Genomic DNA, 16,842 nt, shown 5'->3' with positions numbered 1-16,842 from the left:
GTAGTGAAGATGGAGAGGACAGAGGAGAAAGTGAGTTACGAAGTTACGAAACTACACACAGACACAGAGGAACTTGCGCCAAAATAGAAGAGCTGTGTTTGTTGTTTGGAGGTATTTTGTTTTCAAAAAATCCGACATCAACCAAACGACTATTTTTTTGTAAATGTTGTCGGACTAAAGTTGTCGCCGGAGGCGGAAACACAAGCAATTTGATCAGATATGTATGAAAAAAAAAACATACCGTGAAATCGATATAATTTTTGAAAAATACCGTGATATAGATATTTGGTCATCCCACCCAGCACTAGCTAGCTCCTTTAAAACACAAGCGCACATTAAACCACCAGTGCACAATAATTAGGAACAACACTTCAGAGAGGGCTAAAAAGGTAGTTTGTGACGGGGCTTCTTTTGCCTTGAATGGTCTCATTTCACTGTATGAGCCATATGCAGCATGTATAGGACTGTAAGTCTCCATATGTACCAGCTACACAGAAAACTACCAAAAACTGGTAAAACAGAGTCTGAACAAATGCTTCACTTCAGCTCACTGAACATACATTCAGTTAATCTGATGCAGCTTTTCAAATGTGAGAATTTGCTGCCCTTTTATATAACTCGAAATAGAATATCTTTCTGTTAGATAAGACATTTCAAGATGTCACAATGGCTTAGACTGAAAAGCATCGCGGTATGATAGTAAATCTTCAACCTTTCCTTTTGAATTTCATGTGTTCATGACTATAGTTTCCCCAGGTGCTAGTAGGCCTATATGTACTGTACTGCCGGAGTCATCTGCCATCCTGTGCTTCACGGTTACCCAATGAAAGCTAGGGTTTTGCTGCCCTCTCCGGTTGAAACTGTTGAAAACTTTCCTCACCCTGTCATGTTGGTGTGTAGCCTATGACAGCAGGTGATAAATGAGAAGAAATTAATACATTAATACAGAAATGCTAAAGGTACCATTTTAGACAAGTTTATTTTTCAACTGTAGCATGTCTTGCTCAGTAAATTCTTGCTTGCAGTTGTTACAGAAATGAAATATATGTTATGTTAAAAAAAAAAAAAAAAAAAGGATAGTATATTATTACTTTTTTAAAACTTTCACTTATCAGTATCTATATTGCCCTTTATCTGTTATGGTAATATATTCTTGAATTTTTAACTATCAGTATAGTTTAATCCTCTCTGATAAATATCACCCTTTGGCTTTTGGGCCACAGTGTAGACTATTGTTTCTAAACTGACCTCAACTCCTTCTAGGGTTTTATAAACATCTGGCAACAACAAAAACAGTGATTATAAAACAATGATTATAAGTGATTCCAGAACATCACTGAATTGGGTGGTCCGGAATTTAACCTTATGACCCTTATGTTTGAAAGCTGTTAGTATTATTTTTATTTTTTATTTTGCACTGTGGGAAGGCAGAGGTGTTTGCTGGATGAGGGCGCAAGGCGCTGGAGAGCTCTCAGTCAGTGTAGGTAGGAGGGCACTGATGAGGAGGCTGAGGCTCTGATGCTGAAGGCTGGAACATCCGAGAATTGAAATCCTCCTCCTGTTATCATCATCATCATCATCTGAACTGGAGGAAAACGACTTCATAGCCCTCTTCTGTACACCCTCCCCGTCACCTCTCCTGTCTCAAAGATTCGCGGAGCCAGTTCAGCGGCAGCTTCTCTTCTCTATCTGTCTTTAGTCGTTAAGTTAAGGTGAATGTGTAAAAATGCGGCTGTTTTTTGAGACACAGCTGGAGCATCTGTCCGAGCACAGAGGTTTTGCTGAGTAACTAACTAACTGCTTTTGTCAAACGGTGTAACGTTAATGTTCATCAATAATACTCCAAAAAACAAAAAGCGGCAACACCTCCGGACAAACACATGGACTCACTGGAACACTTACAAGTAAGTTAATTTCATTTAACCACCGACATTTAACAGCCTGTTATCGCTGTTTCTTTAACGTTACCATGTACAACCACCTCGAGCTCACCTGCCCTCAACCTGCACCTTCCTCGCGCCCGAGGGGCGGCTACTACTTTTCATTAACTTTTGATGACGCAGTTGGTCGCGAGGACATCGCCTCGTGAGTTCAAATGTTGAGTTTCTAACGGCTGGTTTTTCATTTGAAGCGTGACGTCATAGAAAATAAAATAGTTGGGGGATTGGGCTGGAATAAAAGGCAGATCTGATAGAAATGTATGTTTGTCAGTTGCTACTAGCGACACATATGAGCACTCCAGCTGAGTGCATTACTTTTCCAGCCCCTCATCAAATCAGCTTGTATGTTAGAGACCACCCACATCATTATCATTTTTGACACCTGTCATAATATTGCACTTTACACAAAACACTGAACACTATACTTACAGTACCCAATTGAGCAGTGAGGCTGTATTTCTGCTTAAAGGAAGAGATTACTTTTCATCCCACATGGCTCTGTGAACAGTGAAACATATCATTTCTCATTTTCATATTCTTGCATTTATCTGTTTCATATAGATTTAAATGGGATATGTTATCTGCTTAAAGTTAATATGATTAATCTTGTTTCCTGTCAGACTAATACTGTCTTTTCAGAAGTCTGGTAAGGATGACATTCACTCTAGTTTCACCATCTCTTCATTCCCAGTCAGGTCCACTATATACATTGTAGGAGCCACCCATCTGTCATCCTTTGTTTCATCGTTCCAATTTTCTAATCTTCTGCTGCCTGACTGTAGCCAGCAATCAGAAAAGCCAAAGAAATGGTTTGAAACTGTCACCATTCAGAGAGTAATAAGTTTATTTTTCAGCTGCATTGTACATTTGTTGTTGCACTGTTAAATCAAATTATTGGTTGTGTAAGAAAGATTGATTGAATTAGCTGAAAAAGATCCTTTTTCAGTTACCATGCAATTGAACTGTAAGTGAAAATCGTCCTAGTCCTTATCGGTGTTTTGATAACTATTTGTGTTACCATCTCTCAGACATCTTATGTCTTGTTCTGTCCAAATTACAGTATAAAACCCACGTAAGTAGTAGTATGTGTGTGTGTGCACATGTATAGGTGGGGCCTATGTGCGTTATGATTGGTTCCTGTTGGCCTTGGTGGTGCCCTGGGTGTGGTTGGCACCTATTGGACATGTGGGGTGTTTGGGGGTTGACCTATTGTGAGGTGGTAAATGTGAGTTAGATAAAAGATAGTTGAATTTTACATTGTCATGGCCAACAGCAAGCATATCAACCACCTCGAGCCAAATATCACAATGGGAGACTCCTTCATGATCGGATACTCACATGCACACGCATTTTCATACCACACATGTGCAAAAGCACCAGTCCTACTACTACTCACGTATATTCAGTTTGCAGTGATATAAAATATTTTTTGTGTAATTTTTACTGAAAAAGTATCATAGTAACTGAGTATCTCTTTCATTTTACAGTTGATATGGCAGAATAAGAGATTAGAGGATATCTGAGCTAATTAGATTACCCTACCAATGAATACATAATACATACAATACATGCTGTTATTACTAAATCAATTTTTGCACAGATTGGGAACTGGGTTTTTCATTACTGATGCAGTGTCAAATAGTAATCTCTGGTCTAAATGCATGGAGTAATTACAGTAAATCCACCAAATAATATAGTCTTATACTAGGCCTAGAGACATGTAAACCTCTAACAATGTTACTTTTTGCTCCCTGAAGTCTCAAGGCAAAAGAGCTCGGAGAAAAGGTCGATTTAAAGGTTCAGATGGCAGCACCTCCTCTGACACCACAACCAACAGCCTTGTTCGCCAGGTAAGGATGTCAGTTCATTTTTAATAAACAATCAAACGTTTGTGCAACTCTGTAGACCTTTGATGCTTGTCCTTGTGTAATAGCAAAAATCAAAATTTGCTGTAATACATTGCAACTTCAAATGGTGCTACATTCTGTGGCTTGTTTCTGACAAGAAAGAAGATGTGTATCTGATCATATTGTGCAGTATGCACAAATATTGTGAAAAGTAATTACTTTTCCTGGCTACAGTTGCTTCATTTAGGAATGTAACAAGTGTGTAAATGCATAAGAGCCCAGCTTTAGTCATCATCATCCATCAGCGATGAGATGGGCATTGCTGAGAAGGGTCTGTAAACGTTGCTGGGTACAGTATGTTAAGTGGAGGCCTCTCCTCTGAGCTTTGTCTTCACGCACTGTGTGACTGTACAGTGACACAGTGGCCTGTTATAAAGCAGACCATGTGAGGTACACACTCAGCGTGTCTGGTCTTTGTTGAGCAGACGTGCGTTAGGACAAGATGGGCCCAGTTAAGGATGCGCGCCCCTGCCTAAATGTTTCTGCCTTTTTTGGAGGAGGCACACATCTTTTTGTTTTTGGCACACTAGCAGCAGACTGTTGAGAAGCTGGGGGAGCTCAGAGCAAACTAGTACCTCTTGGTCTACTGTCTGCTTCATTTAAAGGCCATAGAGAACTTCTGAATGAGCCACTGTCATTAGTGTTTAAGCTGCTTAGTGAGAGATTGCCTGATTTTTACCACCACCCCTGAGAACTCATGCCCATTCCCACAGCCCTGTCCACAAATTAGGATTTCCCCTCCAATGTGAGTCATCACAGATAAACCCAGTTAGTCAGATAGGGAATGTCTGTCTGCAGTGTAACACAACATTGCAGAGGGATGTGGGAGTGGGTTCCAGTAATGTGTGGGGTTCCAGGTTGTTTCAGGGTCAGTGAGGCCCTCTCATGCCGAGCAGAAATATCCTCTTTTAGATATTTACCACAAGAGGGCCTCAGAAATAGTTAACCTTCCAGTAACTTCTCCTCTGTTTGGATAATAATGTAAATACATTTTTCAAAAGTTTTATCATAACAGCAGTTTTAATCTGACCTTATTTTCCTCATGTTTGCGCTCAATCATACTGCCTGTGACTATTTTCACTTTTTGCAGAAGAATGAGGGTGTACTATTTAGGTTGCTAACTACCAACATCTCAGGAGATGTATGAGAGAATATGTCACTGCCAATTCATCAAGCTGTTATTTTGGTTTTACTATTTTCTCACTTTACTGTCATCAACTTCCAAAACTGCTGCTAAAGAATTTTTGCTCCAGTGTATTTAGGAGTTTGAAATGATCTTTTATATATTTTCTTTTGCCCTGCCTTTTGTTTTTTCTGCCTGATAGCACTTTTACTCCTGTAGGCATCTTAAGAATATCTCTGACTTCCTGACGTCACTCTGCAATCGATCCACTGCAACTCTGCACGTCATAAGCATGACTTTCCCGTAACTGCATGCACTATAAACAGCTGCTGAAATACAAAATTATTCACTCTCCAAACAGATATAGCGAGCAGAAGTTAGACAGTGAGTAGGATGAGAGATACTCCCGTTTGGTCGTGGCCTGATGCCCAGGGGAAATTCGAGGCTGTGCAGCATGGGGGTCCAGACTGCTTAGCCGTGGGAGTAGCAAGGTCAGTAATTAAGTGGAACTCAGATCTTCACTGAGAAGGAGGAAGGGCAGAACTGTAACAGATTTGTTAAAAGACATCTTCTTATATTTATTTATGTGGAGGTAGTCTAGTTCTCCAGTGTAAAAGCAGTGCAAATTCACTTTGTACTTTTTGGTGCAACAGTGACAATTTAGACTTTTTCTTCACTGAAACAACTTGCCAGACATCCAGCAGAGACTCCAAAAACCCAAAAGCAGTCTAGCACATAAGGTACCAAAACAGCATCAACACTGTTTTTACAGGTATTTAGGTACTAAATTATTCCTTTAAGTGTGTTATGCTTTGAAAAGACAATATACTGTTATTTTAGGGTGTGATGAATGTTTAGTTTTGTTTCAGTTTTTGGGGTGAAACTCACCAAATAGATCCTATAGCAAAATATTTTCTACATACACTGGAAACATTCCCATAGGTGTGAATGCGGGTAACTGTCATCTCTAAACTGGCACGTTGCTCCTCTCTAATGCATTTTAGGAAATGAGCCAGCCCCACATAACCCTGAATAATAATAAACATTCTTTATTTAGCACTTCTCTAAATACAGAGTTACAGTGTTTTACAGAGAGTGAGAAACAAAGCTAAGAACAAACAAAAGGATAAAACACAAGTTGAAGGGTTACTTAAAAGCAAGGCTATAAATGTTTGTTCTAAGTTGTGAATTTAAAAAAAGACTGAATTTTTAAGCTCAGCTTCTGTTCCAAAATGTAGTCTCTCTAATGAAGAATGTATTGAGCAAAATGAGCTTCTCCTCACTCTGCTCTGAAGATATTATATCTACAAGCGTTGATGGCCTTTAAAAGTGTCCATCAAACCTTGAAATTATCTCATTATCAGATTAGTAACACAGAATTCATGTTTCAAAGTGAAAGTGTCCTCTGGTGTCTGTCACCCAGACATTAGCAACAGAACCTTGTTGCAAGCCTCCATGATTCAGATTTGTTTTTCTAGCATATCCCATGTCTTCCGCAGGTAAATTACGCACACACATCCGGCCATCCATGTGGTGCAAATGAAAACTTCATCATCGCAGGTTACCTTCTTCCATTGTAGGAGTTTTTGGCAGTGAACAGGGGTCAGCATATTCACTCTGACCAGTCTGCAGCTACACAGCTCCATACACAGCGATCTGCAATGCACTGTGTTCTGCCACATGTCAGTCACAGCCAGCATTAAGTTGTTCAGCACTTTGTGCTACAGTAGCTTTTCGGAGCTAGTGTTCGCTCCCACAAAGCCTTATGTATATGTCGAGTGGTAGTATATGTCGAGTGGTAGTATATGTCGTCAGTTCATCATCTGTCCTTCTCTAAACCACTTTTGGTACTGACCACCACAGACTGTTAACTTCCCACACAATCTACCATTTTGGCGATGCTTAATGCTCACAATATGACCATTGTCAGTCACTCAGAGCCTTATGCTGCCCATTTTTTCTGTTTCCAACACATCAATTCAAAGAACTGACTGTTCACATGCTGCCTAATATAGCCAACCCTTTGACAGGTGCCATTCTTACAAGTGAATCAGTGTTATTCATTTCACCTGCCTGTGGTTCCATTATTGTAGCTGAACAGTGCTTGAAGCAAATAACATGAATAATATTAACAAAATTATATGCATAAAGATTAATATTTTATTCAATGTGGGTTTTTTTTAAAAGCAATATAATTTTGTCATTTAAAATGTAAAATATATATATTTTTACATTTTCACTTCAACAGCTGTAAATCATATATTTGTTTCATGGTATTTTCAACTTTGCACATTTGGTGCTCTGGTTAGAACTTTATGGGACTGATGCAAAACAAATTATAGTGCTCCTAATAACTAGCTCGTTGATAACTTAATAGTTTATTTTCTAGCAAAAGAAAACCTAAAATATGAAAAAGAAAAGAAAAGGGTTGGGCAGGTAATAACAGCGAAGGTAAAGCAGTAACTACCATTATATCATAATTAACCTCATTCTGCTGCTTGCCAAATAGTAATGTAAATAGCTGTACCAGACTTCTCACTTCCCACATTTATCATTCGCTGCTCTCTGGCTCTTTCACTTTAATTTCTACGTAACAGTGTCTTTTGATTTGTCCCATTGCGGCAGCTTTTCCACATTGGCACTTGTTGCAGTTGGGCCCTCTGTGTCTGCTCTTTCTGTACATTTTAGATCAGAAAAATGATTTGGTGATGAAAGTCTTTCTGAGAGGGTGTGGTGAGAGCAGGAAATCCCATTTTACTCGCTCCTTGATTGCAAGCATTTTTCCTTTTCATCATCCTCAAGATTATTTTTCTCTACTTAATGGAGAGAAAGGATGACGTAAGGAGCCTTATAACTAGCTCTGGTAACTATCAGATCTGGCAGAAATTTTCTGTAACATTTATCAGTGACATCCAGCTCTGTAATTTTATAGAATAGCTCCCACTGGAAGCCTTGGAAAACTGTAACTTTTACCGTGTAGACCTTTGTCTTTACAGATCATATGTCAGTTTTTCAATACTAGGTATTTTGGGAGAACCATATGAAGTAACTGGTATGTAATAATGATGCTGGGATTAAAAACTGCACTTGTGTGAACTACCCCCGATGCTCAGTTGACTGCCAGAGTAGCATCACATTGCCATCTAGTGGTAAAAAGAATTCAAATGAATTAATCTTAGCAATTACTAGTACACAATCAGCTACCAATATTTTGGTATTATTTTTTAATATCCATTTTTAGGAATATGCACCTTTCAGACACTGCTCCTGACATTTGATAATGGAGCCACACTGTGGGGATTTCAGTGACAAGCAAAGGTAAAATGAGAAAAAGCACATAGTAAACACTTGAAATAAAGGTATTGTTAAAAGCTTCTTCAAGCAGAGCGTGCTTTCACAGTGACTTAAAACCATGTTTCTCAGTCTTCATACTCCCACCACCCTGCTGTGTTACATTGAAAGCTAAATTCATTTGACATTTTGTTGCTGCACTACCCCCATAGTGGATAGCATCAATGCTTTCTGTTGCTATGATAGATATTCCATTTATTTAACGTGCACCTAAAATGTCATAGAAGGCATCATATAAGGTTAAAAGGACAGATGTAGCTTGTTAACATTGATGTCCTTTTAAAAACAAAAATGCTGTTGACCCCTCCCTCCTGTTTTAGCAGTAATTGGAGTTTGTAAGCCCTGATATGAAAAGCGTAAGAGTGTTGCTGAGTATTTTATATGTTTTAGTTTTGTTCATTACAGGTAATGAGTATTTTCATAAAATCAACTTGTTTTCTTTAATTCTTTTTTTATTAATTAATTGAATCAGTAGTTTATTAAATTTTAGATAAATGTGAAAACAATTTTAGATTAGATTATATTTTTGTTCACATTCATTATTCTATCTGCACCAAAAACGTTTAATTTATTATCACATTAGAAATTCCTACAATAGTGAAGATGGCTAAGGTCTGACATTTTTGCATGATAAAGGACATATAATATTAATCAATCATCAGAATAGTTCACAGTTAATTTTCTGTTGGATCAGTCGATTGACCAGTCCGGTAATTTAGTTGACTCATTGTTTCATTTTCATTTTTCATTCATTATCTATATAAGCTTTTTCCTTAAATGGCACAATACATCATGCACTTTTTACTAGGTAAGTGTATGTTCTTTTTAGTTTTAATCATTAGATTGATAAATTTAATTATCTTCTTCTCAAACCTTGAAAGCTTGCTCGTGTCTTCAGGTGACTGCTGCCTTGTGATTGATCGAGTAATATAGACCTAGGGGGAGAATAGATATAACTGTCTCTGCTGGATTACTTCACAGTCACATTGTCACAGTGGCTTTCTATGCAATACATATAAAACCAATATGAATACACATCCTCAAATAAATGGCCTCATGTGTACATGGTAAGGCATCAAAAAGATCATAATGAATTAAAAAGAGGCAGTATCGTCTGTGCAGACATCATCCCCTGCAGTATTATTCCTTAGCAGCAGCTGAGTGATAATTACTTCTCAAAAGGGGACAGGCACTGATAGATTAACTGATTTTCTTCCCACTGTAAGGTGCACAGCTCCTTTATAATGATGCCTGTCTATCACAGCAGACACATGAGCCTATGAGTTATTGATAGTGAACTTAGGAGACGATAGATGCTGAGGCTATCAATGATGAGTGCAAAGCTCTACAGCATGATACATCCCTTCTGCACATGCCATGCATGTGTAGAAATACCAGAAATATATCCATGAAAACAACATTGGCTGTTGTGAATGTGATAAGTGTGGTGTTTGGGAAAAACTTGAAACAACATAACATAAAGATTTTAGGATGTTTTATCAATACAAGTTACGAAACTGACAAAGAAGAACGAAGAAGGAGCTGTGTCTGTTGTTTGAAGGTACTTTGGTTTCAGAAAATCCAATATCAACCAAGCGACTATTTTTTGCAAATGTTGTCGGGTTAAAGTTGTCTCCAGAGGTGGCAACACAAACTATTGGCCACACTACCCACACCAACTATCCTCATGTCCTCCTTCACTACATTCACGAACCTCCTCTTTGGTCTTCCTCTAGGCCTCCTTCCTGGCAGCTCTAACCTCAGCATCCTTTTACCAATGTATTCACTGTCCCTCCTCTAACATGTCCAAACCATCTCAATCTGGCTTCTCTGGCTTTTTCTCCAACACATCTAACATGAGCTGTCCCTCTGATGTACTCGTTCCTGATCCTATCCATCCTTGTCACTCCCAGAGAGAACCTCAACATATTCAGCTCTGCTACCTCCAGCTCTGCCTCCTGTCTTTTTCTCCTGTCTCTAAACCAGACAACATTGCTGGTCTCACCACTGTCTTGTCCACCTTTCCTTTCATTCTTGCTGACACTCATTTGTCACACATCACACCTGACACTTTCCTCCACCCGTTCCAACCTGCTTGCACACGTCTCTTCACTTCTTTTCCACACTCTCCGTTGCTCTGGACTGTTGACCCTAGGTACTTAAAATCCTCCACCTTCTTCACCTCTACTCCCTGTAACCTCACCGTTCTACTTGAGTACCTCTCATTTACATACATGTACTCTGTTTTACTGCGGCTCAGCTTCATTCCTCTCCTTTCCAGAGCAAACCTCCACCTCTCTAGACTTCCTCTAGCCGCTTACTGCAGATGGCAATGTCATCTGCAAACATCATGGTCCATGGAGATTCCTGTCTAACCTCATCTGTCAGCCTGCCCATCACCACAGCAAACAAGAAGGGGCTCAAAGCCGATCCTTGGTGCAGTCCCACCTCCACCTTGGACTCCTCTGTCACCCCTACAGCACACCTCACCACTGTCTTACAGCTCTCATGCATGTCCTGCACCACTCGAACATACTTCTCTGCCACTCCAGACTTCCTCATACAAAACCACAGCTCCTCTCTCGGCACCCTGTCATACGCTTTTTCCAAATGTACAAAGACACAATGCAGCTCCTTCTGGCCTTCTCCATCAGCATTCTCAAAGCAAATATTGCATCTGTGGTTCTCTTTCTTGGCATGAAACCATACTGCTGCTCACAAATGCTCACCTCTGAGCTCAGCCTATCTTCCACTACTCTTTCCCATAACTTCATTGTGTGACTCATCAGCTTTATTCCTCTGTAGTTTCCTCAACTCTGCACGTCTCCCTTGTTCTTAAAGATGGGCACAAGTACACTTCTCCTCCATTCCTCAGGCATCCTCTCACTCTCCAAGATCTTGTTAAGTAGCCCAGTCAAAAACTCTACTGCCACCTCTCCTAAACACTTCCATACCTCCACAGGTATGTCGTCAGGAGCAACTGCCTTTCCACTCTTCATCCTCTTCAACGCCTTCCTCACTTCATCCTTACTGATCTCTGCTACTTCCCGCTCCACAACCGTCACCTCTTCTACTCTGTGCTCTCTAACATTTTCCTCATTCATCAACTCTTCACAGTATTCCTTCCATCTTTCCATCACACTTGGCCTTTGCCACCTCTACCTTCACTTTACGCTGCATCTCCCAGTACTCCTGTCTGTTCTCTTCTGTCCTCTCAATGTCCCACTTATTCTTAGCTAAACTTTTCAACTTCCTCATTCCACCATCAAGTCCCCTTATCTACTTTACCTACCTGTCTCCCTGATCACTTCAGCTGTGGCTGTTCAGTCATCTGGAAGAACCTCCTGACCTCCCAGAGCCTGTTTCAGCTCCTCCATGAAAGCCACACAACACTCTTCCTTTTTCAACTTCCACCACTTGGTCCTCTGCTCTGCCCTTGTCCCCCAGAGTCATCCTACACATCACCATCCTACGCTGTCTGGCTACACTCTCCCCAGCCACTATTGATCACCACTGATCTGTTTCAGGTTGAAACGTCTGCACAAGATGTAATCAACTTGTGTGCTCCTGCCTCCACTCTTATATGTCACCCTATGCTCCTCCCTTTTCTGGAAAAATGTGTTCACTAGAGCCATTTCCATCCTTTTTTACGAAGTCTACCACCATCTGTCTTTCTGCATTCCTGTCCTGCATACCAAACTTACCACTTTCTCGTCACCTCTGTTTCCCACACCAACATGCCCGCTGAGGTCTGCCCCAATCACCACCCTCTCACAACTAGGGATACCCTGAATCACCTCATCCATCTCCCTTCAGAATTTCTCTTTCTCTTCTAACTCACATCCTACCTGGGGGGCATAACCACTGACAACATTCAACATCACACCTTCAACTTCCAGCTTCAGACTCGTCTGACACTCTCTTCACCTCCAGAACATTCCTAGCAAAATCCTCCTTCAGGATAACTCCTACTCCATTCCTCTTTCCATCCACACCATGATAAAGCTTTGAACCCTGCTCCTAATCTATAGGCCTTGCTACCTTTCCACCTGGTCTCCTGAACACACAAGATATCCACCTTTCTTCTCACCATCATATCAGCCAACTCTCTAGTTTTCTCTGACAAAGTCCCTACATTCAAAGTCCCTACTCTAAGTCCTACACTCCTGCCCTTCCTCTTCTCTGTTTGCCTACGAACACGCCTTCCTCCTCTCCTTCTTTGACCAACAGTAGTCCAATTTCCACTGGCACCCTGTAGGTCAACAGCACCGGTGGTGGTCGTTGTTAACCCGGGCCGTGACCGATCCGGTATGGAAGTCATATTTGTGATTCACATGTTTGATTTGGCTTAAATTTTACGTCGGATACCCTTCCTGACACAACCCTCTGCATTTACCCGGACTTGGGACCGGCACATGAAGACACTGGATTTTGCACCCTTGTGGTTGCATTATGAACAATATCTTACATATTATGCAATATATATCCTGTCTTATGTTTTCACAGCAATCAAGTTCTGTTAAGTGGCAGTGTGTAGGAGAGAAGGAGAGGCGTAGGACCCAAATGCAGAACACAAAAAGTTAAATTTCTACCTCCTGGGATCACCAGGGCATAGGGAAAAATACACAAAGAGCCAAATGAAACGGGAAATAGAGAATAACCAAATGAAACGGGAACTAAGAATATCCGAATGAAACGGTAACAAAACTAGCATACACTCAAGCTACGTATACAAAACATTGCATTCCTATGTATAATGCTTCCACAAATACAAAGGGAAGCAGGGCACCTAAATAGAGGGGAGACACAAAAGGCGATTGACTTCAGGTGAAACAAATTAAGTTAAATCAGTGTGTGAAGCCCCCAGGGACCAGTGCAGGGGAAAAAGGAAGTCTTTTCAAAGTAAAAGGTCCCCAACAGGAAGTCCCAAAGGGTAATCATGACATGTTCTTATATACTCTTGGGTAGCATCTCAGATTAATTACTACTTACCGTCTTCTGTAGTAGAAATCTCCACTGCAGTGATCATTAATTTTACCAAATCCATAGATCATATCACACATCATCTAGCTTCACTAACTCCCTGTTCAACAACAGATTAATTATATTCGTCATTAGATTCCTTATTGTAAGAGTCTTACCTTGAAAGCCTTCGTAATTTGCCTCCCACAGTATGTCTGACCTTCTCGCTCCATATCCATCAGCTGCACTCTTTACAGTTCAAATCACAGCTCAAAGCATACATGTTTAAATTAGCATATTCACCCTGTTATTTTGCATTTTCTTCGATTTTAACTTTTGCTATTATGTATTTATGGCCTGATCAAATTCTTTCACCTTCATTATGTCCTTGGCTTTCGAAATGTTCTAACAAATACAGTTTATTATTATTATTGATTAATTATTTTTATAGGTAATTTCTCCTAGAAAGAATGCTAGAAATGTATTGATTGCAGTTTCTCAGTTGAGGGGTCTCTACTTTGCTCTTTTTTTTTTTATACAACTGCATACAAGTCCAATCAATGAACCACCTACCAGAACTCATAATACAAGATTTTTTATTTGTATAAGCAGTACCCCCTTGGTGAATAAAATGAGTATCACTTCTGATTTGTAGAGACAGGATAGTTGCATTTGTCTTTATTGTGACACAGCACCGTCTGACAGTAGAAATTACGTTCACACACGTTTTTTTGGTGATAAACTATAGTCACTGTGTGGCTCCTTCAATAGTGAACCAACACTGACAGAGTGTGTGTCATTGCAGATGAGACAAGCTGCCCTATTCTATATGCAACAAGGTTTAGACTGTCCTACATCAAAGTCAGCTTTGCTCAGTATGAAGACAGAGCACAGTGTATACAATGTTGCAATAAAAGAAGGTGAGAAAAGGAGTTTGGTGGGAAAGGACAACAATTAATACAGGAAGACAACACAATGAAAATAGCTGTCAGTGCAGTCTTATAGTATTATGCCACATTAACAAACAGCATATGAAAGGCACCAATTTAAATTTATTGTAAATCATTCTATGAGTGGAACATTTCTTTTGCACAATTTACAGTTCGTATCCAAATATATGAAAGCAATGCATTAGGAAATATTTCTGTTTTATCAAATATGATTAAAGCAACTTAACTGAACAGTTTTGTTTAATTAAAATCATTGTGTATGTTAAACAGGGAGGTTTGTTTTTAATATTCATAAAGCTCATTTAAAAGCATTCTTAATGTTTCATAACTCACAAATGTCTTACGTTGTTTAATTAATTGAAAGTGTTGCAGAAAGCTATTTGAAAGCCAAAGGGATATGATAAATATTTAAAATTCCCTCCTCAACTGCCCTCATTGCCATGTGAGATGCAAAATCACATTGACAGTCATGCTGTGCTTTTGAGCTTTACCTCTGCAGCTCTTCCCACGTGTACCTTTCACTGAATGCTGAGACATGGAGAAAATATGTGGATTTATAGCATACACAAATGTTACAATGCAGCAACTGAGGCTGCATGTCAGTCTGGACTCACTCACCTGAACACAGTAGGCAAGGGCAAGAGTGGAGTGGAGGTGTGTGGCGGGAAGGAGGAGACAGTCACGCCAGCCCTGCATTCACACTCGGCACTCTGGGATGACTGAACTGTGTGAACATCTTCCCTCTGCACCACAGGCAGATTTATGCTTTTGCTCCACACTATGCATGAGACACACACACTCTGGCAGAGTCTAGTCTCTTCAGCAACCAGTAATTATCTCAGCCTCTGTCCTAACCACTCACACAGGCAAAGTATGAAGGGTAATGCAATGCAAATGAAGATTGGATCACGACACTGTGAGGAAGAAAAGGAAAGAAATAAACTCAGAGAAAAAGAGGGAGACACAAAGTCAAGAGTGTGTGTGTCAAGCTGTGTCAAGCAACAGAATGAACCAAACCCTGGATAAAAGAAGAGAGATGAGGTGGGGAAGTATAGGGGCGGTGCCCTCCATTAGGAAACAAGGGACAGCAGTCAATAAAGGACACTCAGAACTCCACCTCCTCCCCATGCTGAGAAAGAACTTGTGTGATGATGAGTGCATCTAAATCCACCAGCAGCTGAACCGGTCTCTGCCACAGCACAGCAGCACTGCAGAGGATTTGGCAGCCCAGAGGATCTGCTGGATTTCAAGGGAAAGGGGGAGGGGGGAGGGGGGGTAAACAGCCAGATCAGACGTGTACCTCACTGTCAGCTGGTAAACACTGCTGCACCCATTTAGAGATGGGTAGAAGATGAGTAGGGGGCGGGGGGCATCAGAATATGACTTTTTTTTAATTCCTAAGAGTTTCTGAGTCAGGAAAATTTTGGTGCATACTTGAGGGCTAGGTGGACTGAAGTAGGAGTCTGGTGGGGAAACATCAGTCTTCTGTGACCCCCTCTGGATCTCCTGTGTCCTCATATTCACCTTTGCATCTTTTGGAGGCCCACACCCTTGTGGGCTGAGTGTGCAGGGATGGACCGAGGCTGAGCGGATGCTGCTGCCTGACAGGGAGTCTGTGAGACGACTGTCCATTCCTCCCCGCCCTGGTCCCCTTCATGCCGTGCTGTGGGCTGGGCCATCGCCGGAGAGCACAGCTTCCATATGTGAGTTTGTTGATTTATCAAACGGGTTAGAGGAAAGAGTATCTGTGTAAGTGAGACTGAAAAGCTGATGTTTTTTATTATGATTGTTTCGTGATACCCTGTAAAGAGGTGACTTCTGCAGATGTTTGCATGCATGCACAACTTTACTGAAAAAGTCACTGTTGCCTTAAGGACAAGGCAGAATGGTCAGTGGATACCTGCCAGCTTTCTCCCTCTCTGTTGATTATTGGTCCCTGCTACCATGGGTCTCTATCCTGAGACGTCTTGAATGCTGCAGAATTTAGCTGAAATCTTTCATTGTACTGGCCTGACAGTTTTCTGCAGAGCTCTGTTCTTATTGTGCATGCTGCCAGTTAGAATCTTTTATTTCATATTTATTCCGGTGTTTGGACACAGAGGTTAGGTTGTAGTGTTTTCAAATTCTGTGGGTGCACACTGCAGACACAAGCTTGATTCACAGCTTGACTTTATTGGGCTTTGCGCTAGTGCCTGGAATCAAATGCTGTGTGTCATTAGAATAAGATGACCTTACCTGTCGAGCTTAATGAAGACAGATTTTCTGCTTCCTAGACTTATGCTTTTACTGTTCTCCAACAGATCCATGCAAAAATTAAGGGTGTTTTTTAATTCCCTCATCCACACAGTACTCCTCTAGTACTGCAGACAAAGACAATGTTCTCGATATTGGTTTTACCACTAGGTGGCTATGTTACACTTCAACTGACACACATGCACACGCTTTCACACATAAACACCCCATTTCCATGCAGGGAGAAAAAGCTTTAACACCCTTAAGTTTAGAAAAAGTTTTCATGAGGTGTAATTTTTTTTCAATTTTTTTGCCTGAAATAAGTTATAAAGTCATCCCCAGAACAAAATGTTTGCTGTTCAATGAGCCACAGTAGT

The 16,842-nt window shown here is 40.6% G+C and overlaps 1 protein-coding gene across 1 annotated transcript in view; it reads left to right on the top strand.

Moving 5' to 3' along the window:
* The first annotated feature begins 1,824 nt into the window (after positions 1-1,824).
* cacnb2a (calcium channel, voltage-dependent, beta 2a) overlaps positions 1,825-16,842 on the top strand; it is a 64,316-nt gene continuing 49,298 nt past the window's right edge. The window contains 3 exon segments of the mRNA XM_026291928.1: positions 1,825-1,851; positions 1,854-1,904; positions 3,698-3,790. Of these exon segments, the coding sequence (XP_026147713.1) occupies positions 1,825-1,851; positions 1,854-1,904; positions 3,698-3,790 (171 nt within the window).

Source organism: Mastacembelus armatus, chromosome 20 (assembly GCF_900324485.2).
Source record: "Mastacembelus armatus chromosome 20, fMasArm1.2, whole genome shotgun sequence".
NCBI classification, from domain to species: domain Eukaryota; kingdom Metazoa; phylum Chordata; class Actinopteri; order Synbranchiformes; family Mastacembelidae; genus Mastacembelus; species Mastacembelus armatus.
Note: the sequence above shows the minus strand (reverse complement) of the source record. Positions and strands in the feature narration are given on the sequence as shown.